Consider the following 27,998-nt stretch of genomic DNA (forward strand, 5'->3'; position numbering starts at 1 on the left):
TAGTGCAAAAAAAGATGGACAATTTCTGGCGAACTCATTGTCGGAAAATGGTTTATGTCATTAGACACCTCTTTAGGTGTCAACGAACAAGTTTCCACAACATTATATGGGCATTTCCATACCCTGCAACAGAACCATAGTCTCATAAAAATTTTGCTATTTTTTTTCGTTGGCGGCTCTGGCTTAATCAAGGGAGAGTCTCGCATGCTTCGACTCTAGGGCCGAAACTTCTGGGAAATACCAGTTCCCTCGTTCATCTCCTTTTCAAAACTCTGTGGAGTTGAGGGACGCAGGATAAGCTGTAAGCACCAACAGAGGAGAGGAGAAAGGGGAATGTCCCAGTTCTGGAAGCCAGGCTCTGAGAAGCCGACTTCTCGTCTCGTCGAGGATGAAGACGGAGGTGTCCTCTACGTCCGCCACCCTACGTCTTCTTCTTCTCACTCCGGGTACTGTAGTTAAGCCTCTCTTTCTCTTTCTTTCTTTCTCTCTGCCTCTCTCTCTCACTCCCCATTTATGGGTGGCAGTTTCGGGCATGCGAGTCTGGAGAAGCAGAGAAAGAGGCTCCCTGTCTATGAGTATCGGACGGCAATCCTTTATCTGGTCGAGAATCACGCTACCACCGTCATCGTTGGGGAGACTGGCAGCGGCAAAACCACTCAGATTCCTCAGGTGTTTTCTCCGCCCTTCCGCTTTTCCTTTCTTGTACAGTTATTCATCCGTCCCTTTGAATTTACTTTGCAACTGGAAGATGGGACGTTTCTCTCCAGGGCTTCGGTTCACATGAACGGGACGGGTGAAGATCGAATCTTCGTTCCCGGTGTGTTCTTCTTTTCATTCTGTCTGAAAGCAGTCCTGGGTTGTTCAAGTTGTCGTGGTTCATGTAGCATCCCGTTTATCTGGACAAACGGGTGCGTCCGAAAAAAAAAAAAAAAACTCCTACGTTCGTTTCTAGATACCATGACAAGAATAGTATTTGAATGTCTATTAATTTTGTCTTTGATGTTATTTGTTCGATTTGTGATTGGAAACTGCATCCCTGTTGACATTCGATGTCCATTTTGATGTATGCAGTCATTTGATTTCGGCATTGGAAGAAAATAGAAGAGTTGCGTAGTATGACTGCTATCAAGTGAATGAATTCATTGATAGCGTTAAAGTTGGTAGACTTTTCAATGGTTTTGCTTATGAGACTAAGTGGATATGCTTTTTATCCCTTTTCCTCATGTTGGGCTATGACAAAGAACGGGAGATGTGCTAACTATATAGCCGCTATAGCTGCAAAACCGCAAAGTTTTGCCTTTCTGGAGAGAGTCGACGAAAAAGCAGTCTGCCGTGGAGTCATAGTAAATAAGAATTCACTTCATTAATGAATTGTTGAAAGAGCAAAATGCCCTTAAGAGACCAAAGACTTCCCTTCAAATGTAGAAAGACCAATCTGAATATATTTCTACAGCTAATACTTCCAATAACCACTGAAAACGGAAAGTTATCTTCAAGCCTCAAGGTTATTTTTTGTTCTTGTCGGTGTTTATGCTAGTGTACTGTTTTTTCAACAGTTAATACTAAATAATAATACTCTTCTGTCTGCTTTGCCACTGCAGTATCTTCAAGAAGCTGGTTGGGCATCCGATGGACGTGTAATAGCTTGCACTCAGCCTAGGCGTTTGGCTGTTCAGGTCTTTTCAACTCCCAATTACCACTTCTATTTCCAAAAGGATTTTTTTATAGAAATAGCTTAGATGCTTTGTTAGTGTAAAGTTGCTCTCTGGTTGATGAAATGGATTAAGTACTCGGCCTTTTATAGGTGCCTTACTAATTCTCCACTTCTGATTTCCTTTTCACGGGGATATCCCTTTTATTACAATATTCCATATTGTTCTAGAATTTAAATCCAAAGCATCCATGACTGCAGAACCTCATGTATTTCTTCGGGTTAATGTTTTTCTATAACTGTTTGACAAGGATGTAGATGAATTTCTTGAAGTTGCTTTATATAATTAACGGATTTGTGACAAGTTCTCATGGTTATCCTGCGCATGAGACAAATGAAATCATTACCTTAATTTGATCTGTGATTTTGTAGTTTCTTTTTCATGTATATTACTGAAAATTTTATGGAACTTGCATTTTTTTTGTTCCCATGGGAAAAATCGAGAACTTCTTTTGGTCGATAAATGAAAAATTTTATGGAACTTGTCTTTTGGCTGTTCTAAATAAGCTGGCTGTTCTAAATAAGTTTGTCTTAGTTAATTTTTCCACTTGAAGTTGTGAATGTGATCACAGCTGGATAGAGCTTGTGTGCACGATCTTGTTTTTTTTGTTAATAAACCTTGCACATGCTCCATGCACTGTGAAGTTCCTAGAAAACCTATCCACAGGAGAAATCTGGCAATGGATGATTTTCTTAAGTTGTAGACTTTTATTATTTGTACAGTGTCAAAGTAGTAATGTTTTTTTCTCTCCCAGGTTCAGTGAAAAGCTTCGTGGTAATCACAGTTATTTTTTTTAATAATTTCATGTTGTTGCTTTTTGAAGAACCTTCTCCTTGCTGGCAAGTCCACATTCTTTGAAGAAATTTAGCCAAAAATCAGTTTAGTGTTTCTTATGACAAGCATAAGAATATTGCATCGCTATTATCAGTTATTAGTATTATCAATTTGTATTGACTTGTGAAGGTGATCTTATCTTCAATTTATTAAACATGACAACTAGGTTGTTGCTTCAAGGGTAGCTGAGGAAATGGGTGTCAAGCTCGGAGAGGAGGTTGGTTACACAATTCGTTTTGAGGACATGTCAAAGCCGGTATGTCTATATGTAACTTATTGTGTGGTGGATATGTGCTGGTTCTCTATCTTGACAATGTAAAGCTAGATCCTCTATGATTCTGATGGATGGAATCTTTATTCATGAACGATATTGAGCGCTTTAATGTACATGCTCAGTGGAAATGGCTTACTCTAGGTCTTGACATTTTGAGTATATAGGACACTCAATTAAGGATTTAGTTCTTTTTATTTATAGGGTGTTACCATGATCAAGTTTCTGACGGATGGTGTGCTGCTAAGGGAGATGATGGACGATCCTCTTCTAACCAAATACAGGTAAGTTAGCTTTAAAAATGCTGTACTGCATGTGAATATATTAGAAATTTAGAACAAAGTCTGCAACCGAGTAATGGTTGCTGCAAGTTGACTATATGCCCAAAGCTTTTAATACAGTACAGTGTAAGGATTGTTGTATCTTTAACAGTTATGCACCTTCAGAGTTGTTTGCACCTTAGGTGCAAAAGCATATATGTATATAAAAAGAGGTGCTTCAAAACCTAAGATGGCTGACTTTAAGTGTCTTGGATGTGATTCTTACTCAAGATGCTTCAACTTTGATGAACTTCTCAAAATAGATCCATTCGTTTTCTTGTGATAATGACATCAAATTTGTATATAGTATCAAGTTAGAAACTTTTGAATATCACTGAAGTATGCCGCAGTAAGACTTGGGGAGAAAATAAAAGAGGGTGACCACTGTATGTGCTTCGATGGTTCCCTTCCATGTTTAGAAGATGTAAAGCATCAGTTAAATAGAAGGCACACTGCGTGGTCTCAAATTGCTTGGCTGGATTATATTCAATGCCCCATAGGTCTGAAATGTAGTATATTGGACTCAATTAACTCCATGAATTTGCTAAACTCATCGAGTTTCTAAGTTGCTATGGGTTGGACAATGCCACTGTCAGGCAAACAAATAAAACTCATGTACTTTGAAATTTGAATAGATACGTCATGGCTCAAAATAGACATAGAGCCATTCCTTGTCGTGATTCCTTTGGTTCATTGCTATAATCATACAATACAAATCAATAAGAAGAACGTGTGGAAGCAAGAAGATGATTTTTTCAGACATCAATTATGTTTATTAAATAAATCATTACAATCTTTTGTACATTCAAATATTTCCTTTGAAATGATTGCAACAGCATTCCTGAGATAAACTAACAAAACCAAATATTTAACAGTAGATAAGCTGGTTCCTAGCTTTACTCTAGTTTCTCCCTTGATCTGTTTTTATAGATATCTTTCCCCTCTTCCATGGCTTTACTCTAGAAAATTAATGAAATGTATGTGCACTAAAATGTTTTCATAGCTTTGAAGTTCTCTTCTTCCTTCTGTTGGAAATGACTGTGTTGTGAGGAGAAAAAGTGCTTTACATGTTCAATTTTCTTTTATTTTATCAGTGTCATCATGGTGGATGAAGCACATGAAAGGAGCCTCTCTACGGACATGTTAATGGGGCTCTTGAAAAAGGTGTGAAGTATGGATGGCTTGGCTTCTGTATTTGGTGGTTGATGACACTGTATTCTAAGTTCTATGCCTGTGATTATGCTAATTAGCGTGGCTATCCCAGATCCAAAATCGTCGACCTGAGCTGCGGTTGGTCATTTCATCTGCTACAATTGAGGCAAAATCCATCTCGAATTTCTTTTCTTACAGGTTGGCCTTTTTAATTGCTGTATATGTGTCCCAACATTCTTTTCTTTTGAGAACCTGCAGTTTTTTGCGTTGAATTCTGTCACTAGTTGCTTATATGCTGTCTTCATTGGTTGCTTCTTGCAGTTTTCATTCATCCAATTGGCCTTGAGAAAGATCCAGTTACAGTATATTTAATTTGTAAATTGTGCATGCTCATCATACCAAGAAGTTTTTGATGGGAAATCACTTTCAAAAAGGGTTTTACAGTTCATCAGGAGTTGCACTTCTCTAGCTTTAGCCTTGAGTGAATTGAAACACTAGCTTGTCCCCTCTTATATTTCCTTATTTAGTACAGGTTCCTCATCTATTTCTTTAATACAGCAATGGCCAGAAATATATTAAGAAAAAGCAAAAGAAAATAGAGTCCCACAGAAATTTGAGAGGAACAATGTCATGGCATGCATTCAAATATTGATTTGATTCTACACAGGAATTATTTGGAAGAAACAGGGTCTGATGAGTCATTCTTTTAGAGTAGGAATAATTATGATTTTTTTTTAGTTCTCATTACTTTTCAGTTTTCATAGTTTTCTCCTTTTACTTTCTGTCTTGTTTGAGTGCAACTTCTTGTTATTATGCTATGATAGTGCAGGCCTTCTATTTTTTTTTCCCTGAAAAATTTGTTTTGATTTTTGTCCTCTAATAATCCTTTCTTTTCTCATTAAGTAGAAGAAAGCGACATGATCCTGAAAGCCAAGATGTTGTACCCAGTAAGCAACCTGCTATTCTCTCTGTGGAGGTTTGTTCCTTCTCTATTCCTCTTTAGCAGCCTTGAGCCATTAACTTGAATATGTGGATTCTTATCCTATATTGAATGCAATGGCTAGCCATGTACTAATAGTTTCTGTTCATCCCAGGGACGAGGCTATGAAGTAAAAGTGTATTTTCTCCAGGAGCCTACGTCCAATTATCTGCATGAGGCAGTTTCAACTGTCTTATCCATTGATGAGAAGGTATTCTAACTCATTGTGAACAAGTTCTTGCACCCCAAAAGGATGCTAAGTTTGGAAAAATTTTAAAATTGGATGTTGGAGACCTAATATAGCTTCTTTGTCACATTCATCATGATTCTTTTGACATTTCTCATTTAAATGCCTAAGTATATGACACAGCGATTAGAGGTTTGGTTCTACTCCCCCTGCCAAAGTCTAAATGGAATATGGGAAACTGAAAGGAAACAACCAAACAGAATAACAGAAAGAGGGAGAGAGCTTGATAAAACCAAAAAGTTAAGAAACAAAGGAGACCAAAAAAGGGAGAAGAAAAACAAGAAGAAGAAAAAGAAGAGGCTTACCAATAAAGGAGGCAAGTGCAGGAAAAGCTTCACTTGGAGGTGAATAGTAGGAGATGGGGAGAGTAGGGCTGTTCAACGAGTTGAGCTTCCTCAGGCTCGACTTGAACTTGCCCAATAAAACTTGACTCGAACTCACTCTTTAATAAACGAGTGAAGTTCGAGTAAAAGAAATGGAACTCGTCTAATTTAATGAGTCGAGCTTGAGGTAGGCAGGCTCGACTTGGTTAACTCAATTAAGCTCATGGAGAAAAAATATGTAAAAAGAAATTCCCTCTTTTAATCACAAGTGAAAAGTTACCTCAATGGTTTTCTTTGAGGTTGGCAGCCCTCATGTTTGGTGTTCAAACCTCAATGTCTCCCTCTATATTTAAGTAATTTTTTATACATGGCTTGGCTAAGCTCCAGCCGAAACATGGCTCGAGCTTAGCTGAGCCGAGTTCGAGCTCTCTAAGCTCAAGCCGAGCTCAAGTTCTGGCTTATGCCACTTGAGCCAGCTCAGCTCCTGTCGAATTTGGCTCGTGAACAGCCTTAGGGGAGAGATGCAGTGAAGGATTCTTTGTCCTAGATGCAAAGGGTGGTGGAGATGCATGAGCAATTGAAGAAGTTTAAATATTTCTGCTCCCTGTTTTCGATGAACACCTGTAACATGATTTGTGGAATCTGTGGAAGGGACTGTTCTGGATGTTCCTTTTTCCAGAGTTTGATGTTACATGGTAGCTATGTGGACGGGAATGGTTTTTATTCTGTGGCTGTAAATGCTTTGTAATGAAACGACCCTGTAGGGTCATTTTTCTATTTAACGTACTATCCACTTGCTTACTGCTTGTTTTGTAAGGCATTTACTTGAAGGAAATATTTACCATAGGGAGTTGATGGTTGAATTTTGGCTTCACGTGTCAGTTTTGGGGAAAATAAAAGTCTCTTTTTTCTGGTTACAATACTGAAAATTTTGGAACTGTTCCACTAACACTATCCTTGGAAATATTTAGGCCAAAAGCCCACCAAATCTTCATTGAGGCTGCTATACTTGGTGTCAGGCCTACATAGTGGGTCAGGAAATGGGTGCTCTTGTACTAGCTGGTGAGGGCAGGGAATGCTCGAAGGCCTCCTGTGGTCTTGCTTTCCGTCTTAACTAACAAGAAGTAGAGGCGTTCGCTTGTCTAGATGAGGAATACCTGTCCAAGTGCAACAGCAATTCATCCACATGCTTCTAGTACTAGATGACTTGCCTGTGTTTATCAGGTTATGCAGTCCATAAATATGTATTTCAGCACTTTTGGTCATCTTTTTACAAATCTAATACACACACACACACACACACACACACACACAGGGGAGTGAGAGATCTTAAGGCATGATTGTCTGTTCCTAAGACACCAAGAAGTCTCCAGGTTTACTAGTTGTCGTATATATGCTCCACATTTCTAACATTTTAGAACCCAGGTATCTATGTGCATTTAAAACTGCAAATGCTCATCTTTCCTTTGCACAAGGTTGTTGAAAACTTCATGGTCAGTTCTGGGGGGGGGGGGGGGGGATTAGATGGTGGAATTTTGTTTCTAAAGCTATTTGGTGGACTTTGTTGTCATAACATGATTCTTTGTTCGTTCTTTTCTTGCTCCAAATGTTGATGTCTTTTCAATTAAAGGAGTACCCACTTGATCTTTTCCATTTTTGTATTCATTTATTCTTCATATGCATAATTGGTAGATGTAGTTTTATTTTTCCCCTGTGCTGTGTCCTTTTAAGGAACCGATGGGCGATATTCTAGTCTTCCTCACTGGTCAAGATGATATTGAGGCCGCAGTTCAGTTACTTAATGAAGAATGTCAAAATTTAGGGAAAAGATCTTCAGGTTATTGAGCATCCATGTTCTCTGTCAAGTTATTTTGTTAATTCACTACTATACTTTTTCATAGTGCTAGTGTCTGATAAACTTGCTGCTGTCATTCTCATGTTCCCATATACATGCCAACTGGTTTCCATTTTATGAATTCACCAAATCTATCCATACGTTCAATTGTTTAATTTTCTTGATGGGCAATCTAGTTTCATTTTCTGGAACTCTAAAGACGTCAAATGTTTCAGGAGTTCTGAGGTGCTTTATCAATGTGATTACCTATACCTAGAGATGGTTCTTGGAAGATGATTTCTTCTTGAGGATTGATGTTTCTGTCAAGACATATCGTACCAAGGAAGAGGCTGACCTTAAAGCTTAAACTACTATTTTTAGAATTAGTCACTTTGTTATATTGCTCCTTGCAAAAGATGAAAAGAGATTATGCTAAGGCAAATACTATGATTTCTTATGAGATCTTGCTCCGGACTAACATTTTGTGATTAATCTTAGTAAATGTTAGTCCAACAAATAATTGTTCTACACTATCAAACCAGAAACCAGAAATATGGTGGCAGGAGGAGATTAAAAAGAGTAGGACAAACAAGTGCAGCTGTCTGTTTCTATGTGGGCCTCTCTCATCTCTAGTGAATCCTCTCTCATCTCTAGTGAATGACCAATTTTGGAGATTCATAATCAAGTTAGTTAAAGCTCTAACCTGGCATTCTGACATTCTTATTTGCATGTTCTGTAGTTCTATTATAGTATTATGTGTACACCACAAGAACTAGGAAATAATTCTTATTAGATCACAAAATAATGTCTAAAAAGAACGGAGGAAAGGTCTTAGTAGGGGTATATGAATACCAACTTATTGTATTGTAAGATTTATAATAAAAGAATCTACAGAATTAGAATTAGAGGAAATTATAGGAGTCCACCTAACAGTTTATTTTTGTGCAACTAACTGTCTAAACGTTGAAAAATTTTGTTTACCTGCCCTCATTATGACAATTCCCTCGATAGGTTCTCCACGGATGCTTAACAGAATAAAATTATTAAAATAAAATATAATTACTTTTTTTATCCTATCAAAGAGTTTCTTTTCTCTGTTTCTAGGGCTCTTTTTTATTCTCTCTCTTGCAAGAACAGGAAATCTTTTGGGCGCAAGCTTGCCCTAACTGACACTAGAAGGCAACTTGAGCCATAAGAAACCTAAAATCTCCCTTTATTCACCCTGTAGCTGATAAAATCTGGTAAACTGGGCAAGCAGAGACCCAATTTATACTCATATCCTACAGGCTAGAAGCCCAATCATCAAATGTAGAAAAACAAAGGGAGAAACAATAAGGACTCAAACTTAATTCAAAAGCCTAACACCTTCTGCTCCATCTAAAATCTCTAATTCCTGAACCCTAAAATCATTAAATCATGGAAGGACAATAAAAAAAACCCTCCCTGCACCCAAACTGCGTAGCATACGAAAGACAAAAGGGGGGAAAAGAAAAAGGAAAAACAAGAAGGAAGGCCTAGATATAGCTGCACTAGTGCACTGCAAAATGTTCTGCAAATCCATTTCAGATTAAAATTGAAGCAAAACTCAGTACCCATGACTGGCCTTTTTACAAATAAAACAAAGCCAAATCCCTAAGGGTCTGTTTGTTTCATTAGGTGGGAAGGGGAGCTAGTTTTCCCTACATTGGGTCCAACAACCTGCCCCATCAGGTGAGAAGAGAAATTGAGTTGCACCATCCCAGGTGCTATTGAAAGTCTATGAGTGTCCTCATTTCCTCCCAATTACTCAAACTAGTAATTGGGAGGAAATGAGGACACTCATAGACCATTCCCCTGAGTGTGTAAAGAGAAATAGATGGGGAGAGAAATCTCAAGGATCAAAGTTTCCAAGAGGTATCTTCAATATTGTTACTTGTCTGTGATGGCTTACCCTCTGTGTGTGTGTGGTACTTCCATGAAGAGTAGCTTAGTCGTTTTTCCTCCAACTCATGCCAAAATTAACTAAATGGTAGTGAACAGAAGTAGCTACATGTGAATTAACTTAAACTTTTTTCTTAATATGTCAAAGCTTGGCCAGGTTTTGTAAATTTCTATTAAAAATATAAAGAAGATCCAAAATATAAATAACTGAAATATTTTATGCAGTTGTAGTATCATACAGTTATTCACAATTATATGAAACTTTATCATATAGATATGACACAATTATAGTCTCTAGATCATCTCTAAATTTTCATATTCTAGAAATCTTTTCATCGTTTCAGTCATATTTTTCTGTGTCTTTTTTTTCATGATCATAAATTTTCTTTGATTTGTGAAAATGCGGGTGATGATGGTAGGTTATTATTTTCATTGGGCATCCCTTGGGTGATCTCTAAAAAGCGGCACACCACTGCACTGGACCAGGCTATTCCTATGAGCTATGCTTGTTTGTCTAAACTAACGACAGTTTCAGCATGGGTTTGTCTTAATGTGTTCAAAGAGAGAGTTATCAATAACATTTGTAACTGATTTGGTCACTATGAATTTGTAGAAAAGACTAGGGCCTTTCATCCTCATGTAAGACTCAAGTTCAGCTGACTGTTTATGCTGATATACTTGGTCATTCTTGTTTTGGTCCACTCGTAACCTAATTTCAGGCCCAAAACGATTGAACTAGATCAATAGATCATGCTTACCAGAAAGGTGACAACTGACAATAAGAGTAATTTGTTAAGATTGGAAGAAATAAATAATGTTAATGCATGAGAAGGAGGAATCCAGAAAAGTGCAAAAGATTTATAAGAAAAAATCCAAAATTATAGTTAGGGTCTTGTCAATATCTGGCTCATTTTCTAGATCTTTCATTCTGATGATCAGCATTGCAAGCAAATCAAAGGATACTAGCAGTTTCTTATATATTTCTTTTAAGCTTTATTTTCCTGGCGATCTTCCTGTATTTTATGTTGAACAAAGTCTAACATATAATTTGCCTAATTTCAGGACTTATCATTTTGCCTCTATATGCTGGACTTTCACGTGCTGACCAGGTTATTTTGAGGTTAATTTTTGATTTGATAATAGGCCTTTAAAAAATTGCCTGCTGACCATGTTGATTCTTTAACCTAATTTTAGGACATGATATTTTCTCCCACTCCTAGGGGAAAGCGTAAAGTAGTGATATCAACAAATATTGCAGAAACTTCATTAACACTTGAGGTACCTCGCTGCAATAAACTTGGGATCTCCTGGAAGACAAATTAATGTAGTAACTTATTCATGTGTTGTGTAGGGAGTGGTGTATGTTGTGGACAGTGGGTTCTCAAAACAGCGTTATTACAATCCGGTAAAAGAGCATATTATTGTTTTCTTTTGCTGCTCTTTGCTTCTTGAGTTCAAACTACTTCAAAGAAGCAGTTTCTTGGTTCTTATGCACCTTTTTTGGTACTTTTACTTTCCTAAGAAATCTATTTGCTTGTATTTTCCTTGGAAATTGTTTTGGGCATTTATTTGAACAACATGGGGTGGGGCGCTGAGATATGGTATTTCACTCATTAGAGCTCCTTTTTTGAAATTATAGTGCACAGTGCATTTCTTTCAATCATGGTTACTCTTGAAAATTGTCATATGACCAACTATTGTAAAGTGCGTATTGTAATGTGTATCAGTTAGGCTAACCCGACTTAATGTATCATGAAAAAACGGTAAAATTATTTATTAATATTAAAAAAGTTAAAAATAGAATAAAATAAGACAAGCCAAAATGAAAAAAATGTGTTTCATTCATTTTTTTATTTCGTTTTTTGTGTTTTTTCACGTTTTTATAGTTTTAATTACCAGTTTTTTTTTTTTAACTTTTTTAGAATTTGTCGAGATTTTCCTGAGAAAAGTAATTCTTTGTTGTATTATATCCGAGAAAAACCTTTGTGTTTTACACCCAAAAACAATATTTGTGACAATTGTTTAAAGTCTTATGCATTATGAAATGAATCTATTCAATGTAAAATATGACGATAGAAATTATTTTCATCTTCATTTTCATCGTCATATGCATCATCTCCTTAAAATACAATAAAAATCCATGGCAAAAGTGGGGGATTTTATGCCTTTTTCATGGTAGAAATTGGAAACCCCTTTCCTTCAATTGCAAATCGATGTCTCACATGCAAATCTAGCTTCAGATTGGCATTTTCTTCCTCAAAGTTGCAAGCTCCCTCGGACAACTCCTAAGAGTGTTTAGGAGTTAGGTGCAAGAGAATTTTTAAGACCCAAAACAAAAGATTGGGGATTGGGTCCTCTCCTTTCCCACCTCCATGTACTATGAGATAGGGCCTAGCGCACCGTGTCGTGCCATACAGCCGCATATCATAAGATGCAGTGTAATATAGATTGTTAGTGTATCACCCATAGCAAAAGTTATGATGTGTGTTATATGATACACTACAATACGTACCACACTGAAGGTGACTACAGAACTTCACATTTTGCATTTCACTACTTCAAACACATATATCAGACATTCATAGTGGTGAACCATTTAACTATGGGCAGGTATACAATTAATTGTAAGCACTCAACTCAAATTGGTCCTAAATTCAGATTTGAGCAAAAGCATGATGTATATTTTAAGAAATGCACCTTAAGGCATGTCTTGATAAAAAAGAACTAAGGAAGAACTATTTTGTCACAAAGGGCAAAATACAAACCACACAACTGAGGCACTCGTGATGAATAAACCAATTCCATTATAGTAGGAAAAAAAAGAAAACAGCAAGAGCACTCTGTTGTCACAAAGGACAACACTCAAACCTCAGAATTGAGGCACTGAATAAAATAGAAACACACACACACACACACACACACACACAAAAGAGCACATGCTTAACAAATTCTGCACACAAGGGATATATTTGTACGGGAATGAAAGGAAGAGCAAAAATGAGGACTATTAATAATGACTAGTACAGCTGACTGCTATGTCACATTGGTGCAGAGTGCAGGTGTCAGTGCGGCACATTTAAAAAGGAAAAATTATATATATATATATATATATATATATATATATATATATATATATATATATATATATATATATATATATATATATATTATATAGACAGATCAACATGGAATGGAGTCTTTAAGTTTTGAGTACATACTTCAACAATTCTTTTGTTTTTCTGTTGATATCCTGATTATCTTCAATGATTTCATTGAAATCATCACCAAAATCATTAGAAGGAATAGTAGGGTCAATGTTAGCAGTACATAAGTTGTGTTACTCTTCGAAATCAAAGTCATCTGGGTCCACATCCCAACATTGAGATGATTCACAACTGGATTTTAACAGTCAGGAAACAAGCAGAAATATCATTAAAAACATTCGGTTCCTTTTTACACTTTCATATCATGTAAGTACCTTCTAAGTCCTTGTTTATCTCTTTAATATATTACTTAAGAGTTTAGAAATAATATCAGCCATTCCGTGTTCAGTATCAACTGAATGCAATTTGAGGTGGTCAGGAAAATTACAAATAATTACACGATTTTGTCTTAACATCGATGCTTATCCCAATCGGGGAATTTGAATGCATCTGGAAATCTTTACAAAAGCATGTTCTCATACTTTTCTTTGGTTCGGTCATTTAGTGTAATATTAAAAAGTAAAAGCACAAGAACATATCCAGAATGTATGATCTTAAAATTAGCACTTTTAAAAGCATTTGAAAACCTTCAGTTGATAGCTTCATAAGTCAAAAGTTATTACAAAATCATTTATTACTTTTTATGAAACGGTACTTACTAATGTAGTTGATTGTTTAAAGAATGCATATGTAATCTCTATAAGGAACTTTCAAAAGAGGCTCTCCTACTTGTACTCTCTCTCTTACTCTTTCCCTCTAAAAAATTTCCTCTGTTAAACATACATTAGCTAGATAAAGTTTATTTTTCCCATTTCATCTTCATGTTGCACACTGGTTTCGTTGATTGTATATCATTGTCACCTTTGGCTATTATTCTTTCTTGGGCTTTTGATGTTTTTTTTTGTGCAAGTGGGCTACTAGATATAATTTATTTTTTCTTTAGATTTGTCTCTGGTCTTGTTAGCAGTCACTGGCACCTTATTCAGGAGCACTTACTCACGTCTGTAGGTTGCAATGAGATATAGCTGTTCATTAATTGGGAAATATTGCAATTTCTTCCATTCTTTTGACATGGAATGAAAATTGAAGTTAGAATTTTTTAACTTCTCTCTTGTTCCTTGCTGTTTCTGAACATGGGCTGTAACTCCTAATGGTCCATGTCTAAAGTTTCTTGAGTATCTCCTTTACGGGTTGTTTGTAACTTTGGTTCAACGAAAATTTTTATCCATGGCAAAACTTTTGCATAGCACAATTTTTCTAGGCAAAACTTTTATGTAGCAAAATTTTGCCATGTTTTCTTGATAGAAAGAAGACTTTTTCATGTTTAGTTAAATGAGGAGTGAGTCCTAGGGGAAGAAGCAATTTAATTTAGGCAAAAGACTTTCCCTAGGACATGACAAAGGTTTACACAAAAGGCTAGAAAAATGAAGGAGCGATTAAATCTTTGGGGAAATGTTGTTGAAGCTATGGATTAACATTATCTGATCGTAGTCTTACTGTGGAAATTGTTTCATGGACATGTAAGCTTTATTGGAGGTAGTGAAGGTTGATTTCTTGATGCTGTGGTTCCATGCTTTGCATATAGATTTCTGACATTGAAAACTTGGTTGTGGCACCAATTTCTAAAGCATCTGCAAGGCAGAGGGCTGGAAGGGCTGGAAGAGTGTGTCCAGGCAAATGTTACAGGTACTTGACTTAATCCAGTTGATTCTGATGTCCGGTAATTTTTATTACTGCTATTATATTGCTGCAGACAATGTTATTTTTACGTTAGCTCGCTCTTTGATCAAGATCTGTAGAGCATCTAATTTATCATTGCATTGGAGTACCCTATTTTTTGCCCTCTGCCATATAGGCAGTTCTCAGAGCTGAAATCTCCAATCCATGTGACCATCCATAATCAGGTTAAGTTTATAACTTTTCGATGATAATTTCAGATAAAGAATCTCTTAATATCAAAACTTCTTATGTTGTTCAGCAGCAACATTTGGTTTACTGATTAGTCTACAGATGCACAGTCTTAAAAGGTTTAGTCTGTTTTGCTGAACCACTTCCAACACTTTACTATATACTCAAGCATTTTGTTTTTCAGTTATTAAACAAGTAAGCAGTGTATGGCCAGTGATTTCCTTTGGTATCCTTACCATTTACAGTGACACCCTTCCAATTGGAATTTGTGTGTATATGTGTTTGCACTTGTGTGTGTGTGTGTGCAACACTTGTTTATATGCACAAAGACCTTGTTCTCAGTTAACTGTGCATGTATTTCTGTGCCTGTGTTTTGACTCATGTTTGCATATTGACTTATTTGCTGTTGGTCTATATTGCATGGACACGGGTGTCAATATCTGACATGGGTACGAGGGTCGGACATGACAAGCCTTAAAATCTATATATATATATATATATATATATATATATATATATATATAAAATTTTGTAAAGAAAATAGACAACAAATTCTACAAGCAGAGAAAATGACAAAATGCTAATTTAAAAACTGTTATATAATTAATGAATTAACTGTTTAATAGATGTCTTTGTCTATACTTGTAAACATTACTGTTGCCCTTTAACATGATGAGACCCACTGTCATCCTTTTGAATGGATGACAGGGGGTGATGAGAGAGAGAGAGAGGTGTGACTTAAGAAAGGGAGAGGGGAAAAATTGAGAGGAAAGAACAGAAAATGGGAAGATATAGAGAGCAAAAAGGGGGAAAAAAGAAAAGAGATGGAAAACAAGACATGCCTGCTGGACACTTCATATTTCAAAAATAGAGTGTCTCAGGTGTGTTAATGAGTGTCAGTGTCGGACATGTTTGGACACAAGACACTTCACATTTTTTTGAAGTGTCCATGCATCATAGCTGTTGTATTTTTCTGGCATCACCAACTTAGAATGCATCCTTCTTGATAATATGACAGATCATGAGGAGCTTCTAAAGCTGATCTCTAACTCAAAAATTCCTTTAAATTAGGTGAGTTGGTAAACCCATATTCCGTGCCAATTTCAATGAACTTGGGCGCAAGGGCACACCCAATACATAATGGCCTAGTGCGTTCCATACACAGGAAAGAGTCGGAGAAAAAAGGATTTAATGACCATGCAAGTTTTCGTTATGTATGAATATTTCGGTGTAAATGGAAGCACAAAAGAAATTTAAGTTTCCAAAGGAGAATTTAATTCTATGACTTGCTAATTAAGCAAAATGCATGAAGGTCTCTTTTCCAAAAGTGAAATTAATTAGATGACTTGCTAGGAGCTCTCTCTCTCTCTTTCTCTTGTGTGACATATAAAGAGTGGGACTTGACATCATTTTCAAAGTAAATGAGTATTAAAGGACATCTTAGTTTCCAAAATATTGATTAATGAAGTCACTTAAATGCAAGGCCTCTAGGTCAAAAGTACCATAAAATATTTGCGATTAAAATATCAACTAACCAGATAAAAGGACCAAAACATTGAAAAGTTTTATAAGAAAGGACGAGATTGGTATACATCAAAGTCAACTGTAGTCCAAAATTAGACCGAAAACAGTGGAAAATATAGTGTATTATAACAATGACTACCTAAATAAACTTGAGTTCTTTTATTATTTCAGAAGAATTCAAGATGCTTGTGAGAAACTCTATTCCTTAATGATGAAATAATAGTGTATCATAATTGGATGAGAGATCTAATCATAAGCAATTTAACTATGTATGATTTTAAATTGTTTAAATTTTAAAACAGTTCTATTTTCTTGAATACTATATCCAATTCTGAAAGATAGAAATTTTCCAAATCTGATTGAATGAATTATTGGAAATATGAAAACTCTTTCTCTCTCTCTGACACACATGCACACACAAAACCTTTATCCTATTTTACCTCTTTTTTTTTTTAATGGAAGTGGAGCTTATCTCATATTCAAATTGTGCAATGTCACTGTTTTTAACAGGTTATATACCGAAGAATATTTTAATAAAGAAATGGTAGCACATGGGATTCCAGAGATGCAAAGGTCCAATCTTGTTTCATGTGTCATGCAAGTAAGTTGCATTTCAATGCTAAGTCATTTTCTTCATTGCATGTTTTGGTTATGTTCTGCTATTTTAAGGTGAATCAGTTCCATTCATAAAATCCACATATTCTAGTACCTCTCATGTCAAACCTTCATCAACCAGAGTGAAAGTTTCTGGATACCTGTCATATGGACCAAGTTATTTGGTGGTTTTCCCTTTTGAGATGTATCTTATGATTTTTTAAATTATTCTTGTGCGATATGCTATGCATCAATGATCACACGAAGAGCAAGCAGCCTAAAAGCACAAAATTTTCTTCTGTGTTTGTGAAGTTTAATAACCCCAGGGTGTGCATAGCACTACCAAAGCTTGGTGAACTGATCCGGCAAGAAAGTTAATTTTAAATACGCATCAGTAATTGCTTATCTAAGGTAAAAGTGAATTTTGAATATGAAAAACATTATTTGAGCTTAAAGGTAATTATTAACCTTAAAATTTATCTCTTAAATAAACTAACCTATTGTATGTTTAGTGAGGTATGTTAGTCCAGGTTTGTTTAAGCAAAATCTGTGGTGCAATCGAAGTCACACGGGTGAGCCAAATATGGTGGTGCACCTGAGTCAACTCCAGTGCGGGTGTGGCCCGACGTGGCACCCAACTCGGTCAAACTGAGTCGGGTGTTGATGACCGCACCCTTTCCTTTTCTTTTCCCTCTTGTTTTTTTTTTTCATTTTTTTCCTTCTCCTATCCTTCCCTCTTCTTTCTCTCCTCTATTTTATTTAATAAAACTTAAAATTTGTTATAAGATTAAGGTAACCTTGATAAAAAAAAGTTTAAAAACATAGACAAATAAAATTACTTATATAACAAATCATATATATATATATATATATATATATATATTTATTTATTTATTTATATGCCCTCACTACATCCGCACCCATTTTTTTTTGGAACTTGTGACATCCCGCACTAGCACCTGCACCCATGTGACGTCGGGTGCAATATAGATCCTATGTCACCAAGGTGCAGGGTGCAGGTGCCGGCGCGACACATCTCAAAAAATTTAGGTGCAGCGGTGCGGCGAAGTATTTATTATTATTATTAATAGTTTATAATATATATATATATCTAATAATAATAATAATAATAATAACTTCTTTTCCTTTCCTTCTTCTGTTTGCCATCTTTTATGGTTTTACCTTCAAAATGAAAAATTTCAAATATAACAAATTTAATGGGTCAGTTGCACAAATTTGGTTCAACTTTAAGAATAGATAGTCCGCATACTCTAATCATCATCAACAGAGAAAGAGCAAACTAGAAAGAAAGAAACCAACAGACACCATCGATGCTTCACACTACAAAGCCACCTAATAATATGGTGTTTTATTCGTGCAACAACATAATTTTAACACAGAAGCAGAGCTCAAAGAAAAGAATGATGCAAATATTCTGTGTCCTTTTTGCAGAGCAACAATGAGAAGCCCAGCCATTGAAGTCTCTCACTTCATAGAAAACCTCTCTCGACCGACCACATAAACAAACCAGGACTCTCGAGGTTGCATCACTATTCCAAAAACATAAGCACAAGAGAAAACAACAGGCATTTTCACAAACAATTGCACTCAATGTCCATTATACCAGAGAAAAAAAGAATAGTAGAGTGAGAACAGCACACTAAAACAGAGACAAGACGAGACAGAACACTAGAACAGAGAGAAATCAAAATCAGAGTGCGATATCAGAATCAAACAATAAAAAGAAAAAAACACACTGCTGCAAAGAGTGAGAGAGAGAGTTTACCTTCCTAAAATGCAGCTTCATTCGTGAGTGAAGAAGAAGTGGAAAGATGTGAAAGAAGAATAGAGAGGATGGAGGTAGAAATCAGAGACTGAGAGAGCAGTGGACGCCGGACGGAGATGATGCGACGCCAGTCGCCGGACGGAGAGCAACGAATGCCGGTCGCAGTGGAGAGAGAGAGAGCAGCGGCAAGGGGCGAGACGATCGTGCGCTATTTCGAATTTGTTAAAAATAAAAAACTCCCAAAAATGGACGGAAATGGACATGTTGCGGTTTGACTGCACCGGACTCACGTTTGATGCGAGTCAGGTGCGCATCCGAAAAATACTATTTTAGTCGGGTGCGGCTGACCACACCTGACTCAACTTTGACTAGTTTGGGTGCGAATCTGGGTCGCACCTGCATGACGTGGGTGCGGGTCCAGAAATGCCGCACCCTGGCGACTTAGTATAGATCTTGTGTCGCATAGAGAGTGTAATCAGTGTCTATGATAGCTCAAGATCGAAGCAATCATTGTTGGCAACTGAATTTGTGGGTCTCCTTCCAGACTTCATTTTTCGACATCCCAGAAAGGATTGGAGATTGAGTATGTTACTATTCATTCTTGTTATGCTTAGGAAGTTTCCTGCCCAATTTTTTAGTATTTGGCAGTATCTTCAAGCTTTCATAGTCATGTAGTCCAAACTCCAAACTTTTTTCCTTAGTTGGAGCACCTATAAAGATCCTAATATAGTAGTTTCTTTCAGCATGTTAAAAACATACTTGGGAGATGATGCTACTTCTCTTTGTCATATATTAGATTAAAGAAGAGAATCTTCTCGCTGGCGTTGGTGTACTCATATATCAGAGATAAATTTATTCTTGGCTTTGGTATCTCAATAGTTTAGACAAACAAATATTGGATTTAAACAAGATAACTTGTACTACATTTTTTTAACTAATTTGTCAGAAACCTGAATTTAGCTGCATTTTACTAATTTCTATTTGTGGCTTACCTATGACTTTTTTAAAGTTTTTCATAGAGATAAGATCTTCAATCTAACATTCTATTATGCAGCTAAAGGCTCTGGGTATCGACAACATCTTGGGGTTTGATTGGCTTGCTTCACCACCACCAGAGGCCATGATTAGAGCACTTGAGGTTCTTTACTCACTAGGCATTCTTGATGATGATGCAAAACTTACAGTACCGCTGGGGTTTCAAGTTGCAGAAATTCCCTTGGTAATACATTAAGCCTGCTATGATGTTATTTCCTTGTTCATGATGATGTAATGGTGTTCTTGTGTATATGAAAGTCCTTTTCTTCAAAATGCAAGAGAGATTTGAATTGTGTTATATATTTTTTTGTTTAATCTGAGTAATTTCTTGCAACATTTTTGCTTGGTGCGGTGCCAAATGTACCATTCTTTTCTTATATTTGATAGGGTAGGGCCAACTTCATTTGTGATTTCATTGAATATTGTGTTTGGTTTGACTATAAGCTAGTTTACTAATTAGCATCTCATTCTACTTACGGATCTGTGTGCATGTTTCATATAGGTTTTTCAGTAGTAGATTCAGTGGCTATTGTTCTTGTGGCAGCCCTTTGTGTATCAAGTACTATACAGCATGGAAACAGTTAAACGTTTCTTGTTAGATACATATCAACCAAAAATTCTTTCACTGGTGAGATTTGATGGTTTTAGTTCTAAAAATGAAATTTTATTTGCCAGAAATATATATACTCACTTTGGCAAGGTTCAGTCTTACGTTACTCAAGTTGCTTGTGATTTCAACTCGATGCATGTTCTGCTGCTCAATGAGTTTTTGATCCATTATGCTCACATCTGTGGTCAGGACAATCTAATATGTTATACCATTCCTCTAGAAGAACTGACCAAAATTTTTCATTTTTCCTGGTTTTATCGTTGAATCAAGTGACATCAAATTATGCAAATATGTCCATTTTTTGGAAAAGACACCTGTCTTTGGCAAAGACCCATTTGTATTTCCTTTCCTTTTTTCCTGTTTTGATAATATTTATCTATTGCTTTTGGGTTGCATGCAAGAGGTCAAAAATTCTTTCTTTTGGCTAGATTCATAGCTGAAGCGTGTGACACCAGATGATTCATGCACCTTACCTTAATGCCATATAGAAAGCATGGACATTTTAAACTTAAAAATCATAACTATTGTTAAATAAGCAATCACGTTTTCTTCTCTTTGAAACTGACATTTAAATTAGATAACCAACTTTTTTTTTACTTCTTCTCACATGTTTCCCACTTATCCCTCTTTTTGAGGAAGAGCAGTTACTAGTTACTAGAGTTACCCTCATCAACGTCTCTTGTATGTCACATAGGTACGGGTACGGGTGCCGGTGCGGACCATTTTCAAAAAATTTGGGTACGGGGTATAGCTGTATATATATATATATATATATATATATATATATATATGTATATATATATGTGTGTGTGTGTGTGTATACACACACAAAAGAAATACATAGAAAATATATATCAACATAAACAAATAAACAACATAGAAAACATATATCAACAGATTTTGCAGCAGTGCTTTTAAGAAACCTATAAAAAACTTTAAACATATAGACAGCCGAGCAGCCCCCTAGACAGTCAAATATAAATATTAGTCGAATTTTCACATCCAAAAAATGGCTCAACATTGTGGAACTTGAATCTAAGAGCTAAATTCTGAACTGGAATGGCTCAGTTTCAGAAAATGCTGGATTTAGGCACCAAATACAGAAAATATTGGAGCGGCTCATCATTGTGGAGCATAGTTGCATCTAAATGTAAAAGAGAAAGGGCAGACACTATGATTTTCGAAGAAGAAAATGAAGATTAAAAATGACAAACCAGTAAAAGAAAAAAACAAAAATACTAATAAGAACAACAATAAAAAGAAAAAAATAGTTCGCGCAAGAAGGTCGCCGGAGGTCGACAGAAGAGCCAAACAGAGCCCACAATTTTGTCAAGGTTCTGCGTTTTTGAAAGGAAATTCGAAAACAAAAAAAACCTAAGTTTTGGACAAAATGGACTCGGTCAACATTGACCGAGTCTATTTTTGGACGGATACGAACCTGGGTACGTTGACCGTATCCGGTACGTGTTGACCCGTACCCGAGTCATGTCCAAGGGCGCACCCGTACCCGTACCCTTGTCGCGCCCAACTGGTATGGGTACTCCACCAGAAATAACGTACCCATGTTACATAGCTTCTCTTGTAAAGTTTCTAATTTTTTTGTCATCAAGGAAAGTAAAAATGAGCAGTCCTCTGGCACCCATCTTTTGCAAGGTGCTAGCAAACTGCTAGTTTTATTAGAAAAATGACAGGGGTTTGAGAATGTAATGCAGCCTCAAAGGCATTTTTTTTTGTTTTTCTGCTTTGATCTGAAATGATTCTAGAAGATTAATTTATATTGATGATATTACACAATAGTTTTTGCAAGACATCTTGTGACATGCGTAATTACTACTTCCAGCATTGTCAATGTACTTCCGTATGCCAATAGAATCGTGGTCCTCCTTTGTAGTACTGGTGCAACCTTAGTTGACTGAGTATGCAGGATCCTGTTAGCTATTTGTTTGTAATTGATCCAGATTTTACAAATTTATGAATGTTAAATTGCAAAGTCTGTAGCATCAGTCAAATTGATGAGGATATGGATCCTAGTGAAAGTATTAAAAGCAAGTGTGATTCCTCTCTCTTTTCTCCTCTTTTTCATATCTCAGCAAAAATGGATTCCAAACTTTTCATAGCTTACGCAAACACCAACTCCTTTCACTGATCTGGTTTTTTTTTTTTTCTGAATGTTGTTTTCTCATGATGACCATATTTTATTTCCAGGACCCTATGGTTGGTACAATGATCTTATCAGCACACTCACTAGGCTGCTTGGAGGAGATAATCATAATTGCTGCTGTTCTCTCCGTTCAGGTAAGAAATAAAATCTTGTTCAGTGCCTTAAAATAAGTTGACTTTTTAAATTACTTAACTTGAGAATCTGTTAATTGCTATGGTCATTTATCTTCTTGACAGTCTATCTGGGCTTCTGGTAGAGGGGCACAAAAAGAGTTGGATGATGCAAAACTACGATTTGCTGTTGCAGAGGTTCTTGCCTATGATTTTATGATATATTATGTCTTTCTTTAAAAACCATTCTTATTTACATGGCCATTTTGTCATGTAGGAAGAAATATCATCCATTTATTATCCAACTGTTAAAGCTTAAAGATTCATTAATGCCTCCATCTTGTATTCCTTTTTCTTTTTGAGTTCTTGGCTCTCCCTTTTTTGTTTTAAAATACAACTTAAGACAACAGTTTTACATGACATTTGCTCAAGTAACAACTCAAGAATACAACTTATTGGTTGTTTTACTTTTGATGTTTGCTTTTTCTTTAATTCAAACTGATATAACACCTGGTCCCTCACAGGGTGACCATGTTACTTTCCTTAATATATACCAGGGATTCATACGATCTGGAAAATCTGCTCAATGGTGCTACAAGAACTTTATAAATTATAATTCCATGGTGAGTGTTATTTGAAAAGATATAGAAACTACATTTCTTTCTTTAGATATAGTATGGTAATGGAAAATAATTCCTGCATGCTTCTGCCTTTTTAGAATACTAAATTATGGAAGTTATGCAGAAAAAGGTTATAGATGTTAGAGAGCAATTAATCAGGCTAGTGAAGCGACTTGGCTTAGTCATCCAGTCATGTGAGAAAGATACAGAGGTATATCTTTCATATACTTGGGTTTGTTTAGTTTTGTAGTCTCTCGTGGTTGCATTTTCTACCTCTAGTATTGTTGAACAAAACAAATTTTGAAACCACACCTGCATTAATGTCATGGAAAATAATTTAAAGGTAAAGGGAACCTATGACTTTTACTAATTATATGCATTTGTGATAACTTTAGGTGACATTTGAATTGTAACAGCTATATATGTTATTCAATATTCATTGATCACAAAATCTGCAGAATACAAAATAGAACTTTAAGTGTAATGCCATAGCATGTAAGTGCTTCAACTTTTGAAGCTATTGATACTCACTGTTTTCCTTTTCCCTTGAATCACAATAGCAAGAGATTCATCCTTTCTCTCCAGTTAGAATTTAACTATTGCTTGATGAGTACAACAAATGGCGCCTGCTTTACTCATATAATTGGCATGACTCTTGCCTGCAGATGAAGACATTTTATATCATTTGTCTCTGGAATTCTCACTTAAGTGGTTGTGAAAGTCCAATCAATGTTCCTTTTTTTCTTTCCTTTTTTTTGTTGTACGTGTTAGGGATCGTTAGAGATACTTTGGACATAAGACCATATGAAAGTTTAGCTCAGGCAGCTATTCAAGCGATAATGGTAAGCCCACCCTTACAGAAGAATTCTTTTAGAAAAATTTCTTTACCTAAGAGTCCTTTCTACACAAGATTATTAAGGCAAACCTAAGTTTCAAGTACATGAGAATCTTTGGCTTCATAATGTGTAGGTTATGATATCTAAGAATAGTAGAGATAGCTTAACCAGCAGGGATACTACCAAATGTCTCTTTTTGAAAGAGGATATGATTGTTACCTTTCTCTGTGTTTTGACTAAAAATTCTTTCTTTTATTAACGTAAATCAGTAAGTTAGGAGGAACAAGTTCTATATAATCTTGGCTTTTGAAGTGATCTCAATAGCACAGTGAAAGCATTCGAGTCCAACATGGCCATAACATGACTGAATTAAGGAGGTACAAATGTCACTCACGCTGCTGCCTAGAAAGTTTTAACGAGGAGGTTGTTGATCAGTTATCGGCAAGTATTGGCTCCATAAACCAAAATGTAGACATCTTCACCAAGGGCATAGCTACCCCTCAACCCCATAAAATTTTCTCCAAGCATGAAATGATTGCTTATGGATCTTCTTAAGTTTGAGGGGGATCATAAATATGATGTGCCTCTGATATTAAAAATTCTGTATATGCTTATGTAGGAATAAGGGTGTGGTTGCTTCAAGTTGCCTTGGCCTTACTGCACTTAGTTGCAGACTTGCAGTCATTCTTTGTGTTTTAGAGGAATTTTATTGCTTATAATTGCATTTTACCAATTTAATTTACAAATTGTACCTATTTCTCCTTGGTCTATGTCCAATTCAGGTTATGAGAAGGGCGATTACTTCTGGCTTTTTTGCTCATGCTTGCCGCTTGGAGGTAGTTTCCTTTGCTTTTTTATATCTCAAACTTGTAAAAAGAAACTGACTATTGATAACCATGCAAAATATTTCCTAAGGGTCATTCGTTTACCTCTGATCTTAGATCCATGGATCTGATTTGGCATGTTCATGCTGATTGGCAAGAGATCCACACTATGATCCATAGTTCATCAACTAAAGGATCTTAGCTCAGTCCTGAGATCCATACTTGAGATTCTCAGTTTGCTATTTCATTGGAAAAGGTCTGATCTAAGATCAAGGGGTAAGGGTCTAATCTTAAATCTGTGGACCTCAGATCTTGAGGATCTAAGATGGGACTAGATCAGAGGTAATCAAACGCCCCTCAGGTCATGAAGATTCTTGAAAAGCAAATCATGGTGGTGTTTCTTTCTCATTCTCTCTATCAGCCTGGTGCTCCTAAGTGCTCTCTCTCTCTCTTATTCCAGAGGGAGAGAGACCGATGATTGCATTCTTTTCAGAAACTCTATTAGCCTGTGTTAAACACCTCTCATATTTTTTGCGTTGAATGGTCACTTGGTTCATAGGAATAAGTCTACTGTATTGGAAAGATCCTATTGGTTGCTCAATTTGCTGATTACTCTCTTCAAGGGGGTCCCTTATCCCAATAAATTTGTCAAGTCAATTTAGAGGTGAAAACATTATTAGTTGTGTTATTGGCTGATTGCTCTTCTCACCAGGGGCCTTACCTCAATAAATTTGTCAAGGGTCATTACTGTCCAGCAATGGCTCAGCTGAAAAGTCAAGTTTAAGATGTGAATATCATCAATTTTAGAGATAAACTGTATCATAGGTGGAGCAATCCCACATATGACTTGATCATTGGTGTAAAACTTTTAAGGTGCAAGACAGCAAAGCCTGTTCTACGATGTGACTATCCAAGTCAAGTTATGGATCATCATAATCTTTCTTTCCACAGAAGGGCATAGATATCATGATTGAATATCTCAACTGGAGTCACTGAAAGAGTGAGTTGGTCTCTGCAAGTGTGACTTGGATTCACCTGTAATAAATCCTTAAGCCCCGTTTGGATGAACTGAAACGGACGGAAGGGAAAGGAAAGGTGACTCAGGTGTTTGGATGTAGGGAAAGAGAGAAAGGAAAGGAAAGGATCATAAAATTTGGTGCTTGAATAGGAAGGAAAGGAAAGGAAAGGAAAACTCCTTTTATCTTCAATCCCTTTAAAACTGGAGAGATTCGGGTGGAAAGGAGTGGTTTTGTATGGAAACGACAATTCTACCCTCTTCCAAGTATTTGGTGAGTGGCTTGAATCGGGTTGATATTTTGATCACTGGTAGTAAGGCTTGTCAGCTTTGCCGGTTCGGCGGTTCCCATGGTTGGGTGGTGGCACTGTGCTCATTTTTTTCTATCTTTATCTCACGTTAGTTTCCATGTACTTTTAAAAGTCATTAAAAAAATAAACAATAATATGCAAAAATACATAAATTGAAAAATTAAGTTATATAAAATACACAAATTGAAAAATAAGTTATATATAAGATAGTTTTTTAAAAAATGAACATGTGACACTCTTGAATCGGGTCATATAAAAAATCAAATCAAAACTATTTAATTTTTTTTTACTTGGATAATAAATTCTAAAGTGTTAGGGACATTCTTGTAAACCCATTTAATTTCTCTTCATTCCTTTCCTTTCTATCCAAACATGCTTTCATAATCATCCATTTTCTTTCCTTTTTCATTTTCTTTCATTTCCTTCCCTTTCCTTTCATTTCCTTTCCATCCATTCTTTTCTCTACCTTTCCCTCCATCCAAACAGGAAAGCAGCAAAACCTGCTGTCCATTGCAACCATCCAAGTGCGGTTGGTCATTCAAAAGCTCAGTAAATAGTTCCTGTAAAAAAATAAAAAAACATAAATTTGACTTGGTGGTATGGAAGAATGTCTTTTACTACATTATTGATGCTACATTTTGTTTTCTCTCGACTTTACTTTTAGACGTATGGTCAAGAAGGAGTTTACAAAACTATCAGGGGCTCGCAAGAGGTTTATATCCACCCATCCTCTGTTCTTTTCAGGTGAGTGGTTTCACTGCCCATTATTTTAATTTCTGCCATCTTGGTTTAACTTTCCTCCCTTGGCTTCTTTTTATTGGCAGGGTCAATCCAAAGTGGGTGATTTATCATGAAATTGTTTCCACTGAAAAAAACTACATGCGAAATGTTATTTCAATTGATCCTTCTTGGCTTACAGAAATTGCTCCACACTTTTATCAAGTACAGAAACCAAACCCCGTAATTCATTGATTGAAATGATGAGTTCGTGAGTTAAAGTTGTTTAACCTTTCTGTACTCTCTGATTTTACTGGCTCAGCATAATTTTGGCATTTTGGTTTCCTAGAGCTCCCTAAATGCGTTGATAAAAAACTTCATGTAATTCCAGAAATAAGATGGAAAGAGTCATGTGAAACCTCTCCCTTAGAGGACAACTTATGATCTGATCCTGTTTCTGCATTTTCTAGCCTGGCAGATATTGACTGGGTACGAGGTAATTAGATTAAATTGCTTTACTTGCAGCCGCATGATATGTCTTCGACAAGGTAGAGAGAGATTGGGAAGAGAAAATCACTGCAATCGCTCTTGACCTCTTCCTAAATCGAAAGAGAGCGAAAGGCAAGCAGCTGTGAACGTCTTATCCTGAACCTCGATGGCATAAGCGACTCACCTTTGAAAGAGATGAATTGACTCGGATCCTTGGATCTTGGACCCTCGAGTGAGAGGGTGAGATTCATGGATTTCAAGCAGCAAATTTTAACAATTCATGTTGTTTTCTATGATTCCCTGCTGGAAAGGATTCCCCATTTTCATTACCAAAGAATGTTGGATACAGCTGAAGAATAAAAGAAAGAAAAGCAACAAAGACAAGCAAAGGGTCACAGCAGCCATGGACACCAAAATAATAAAAATGCATACGTACAACCAGGACAGCAGACAGGTGAAGACTACAGTGGCAAAGCAACAACGCCATTGCCAGATAAGATCATGAGTAGAAACCCATGTTGCGGAAAGGTGCTGACTGCTGATGATCAGATTTAGCCGAGGTGGTAGAGGCATGTACAGACAACAGTGAAGGACTGCATGTACGTGTATTAAATTTTGCCAGATCTGTTATAGGGATAACAGCAAGAAAATTCTTGATATCAA

The 27,998-nt window shown here is 36.3% G+C and overlaps 1 protein-coding gene across 3 annotated transcripts; it reads left to right on the forward strand.

The window, feature by feature from the left end:
- The first annotated feature begins 137 nt into the window (after nucleotides 1-137).
- LOC116259865 (probable pre-mRNA-splicing factor ATP-dependent RNA helicase DEAH9) lies at nucleotides 138-27,989 on the forward strand. Of its 3 annotated transcripts, none has more exons than XM_031637826.2 (23): nucleotides 138-446; nucleotides 525-669; nucleotides 1,602-1,676; nucleotides 2,713-2,802; nucleotides 3,022-3,101; nucleotides 4,232-4,301; nucleotides 4,402-4,487; nucleotides 5,193-5,265; nucleotides 5,384-5,479; nucleotides 7,570-7,675; nucleotides 10,655-10,701; nucleotides 10,787-10,870; nucleotides 10,944-10,997; nucleotides 14,381-14,481; nucleotides 16,738-16,828; nucleotides 19,662-19,826; nucleotides 22,458-22,547; nucleotides 22,650-22,721; nucleotides 23,081-23,146; nucleotides 23,268-23,354; nucleotides 24,762-24,815; nucleotides 26,794-26,873; nucleotides 26,954-27,989. In XM_031637826.2, the coding sequence occupies exons 1-23, from the start codon at nucleotides 334-336 to the stop codon at nucleotides 27,099-27,101; spliced, it is 2,073 nt and encodes a 690-aa protein (XP_031493686.1). In that variant the 5' UTR covers nucleotides 138-333; the 3' UTR covers nucleotides 27,102-27,989. The 3 variants fall into 3 exon arrangements, with proteins under 3 accessions (XP_031493686.1, XP_031493684.1, XP_031493685.1); XM_031637824.2 differs by having other exon boundaries at nucleotides 23,048-23,146; nucleotides 26,954-27,987; XM_031637825.2 differs by having other exon boundaries at nucleotides 5,196-5,265; nucleotides 23,048-23,146; nucleotides 26,954-27,987.
- Nucleotides 27,990-27,998: the final 9 nt, after the last annotated feature.

This window comes from Nymphaea colorata, chromosome 9 (genome assembly GCF_008831285.2).
Source record: "Nymphaea colorata isolate Beijing-Zhang1983 chromosome 9, ASM883128v2, whole genome shotgun sequence".
Lineage (NCBI taxonomy): Eukaryota > Viridiplantae > Streptophyta > Magnoliopsida > Nymphaeales > Nymphaeaceae > Nymphaea > Nymphaea colorata.

What these genes read in the sequence shown, in the direction of transcription:
- LOC116259865 (XM_031637824.2), top strand. Translation starts at nt 334, where the DNA reads ATGTCCCAGTTCTGGAAGCCAGGCTCTGAGAAGCCGACTTCTCGTCTC. An exon ending in CCTCTTCTAACCAAATACAG is followed by an intron (nt 3,102 to 4,231) that starts GTAAGTTAGCTT and finishes TTATTTTATCAG; the next exon opens with TGTCATCATGGTGGATGAAG. An exon ending in GACTTTCACGTGCTGACCAG is followed by an intron (nt 10,702 to 10,786) that starts GTTATTTTGAGG and finishes ACCTAATTTTAG; the next exon opens with GACATGATATTTTCTCCCAC.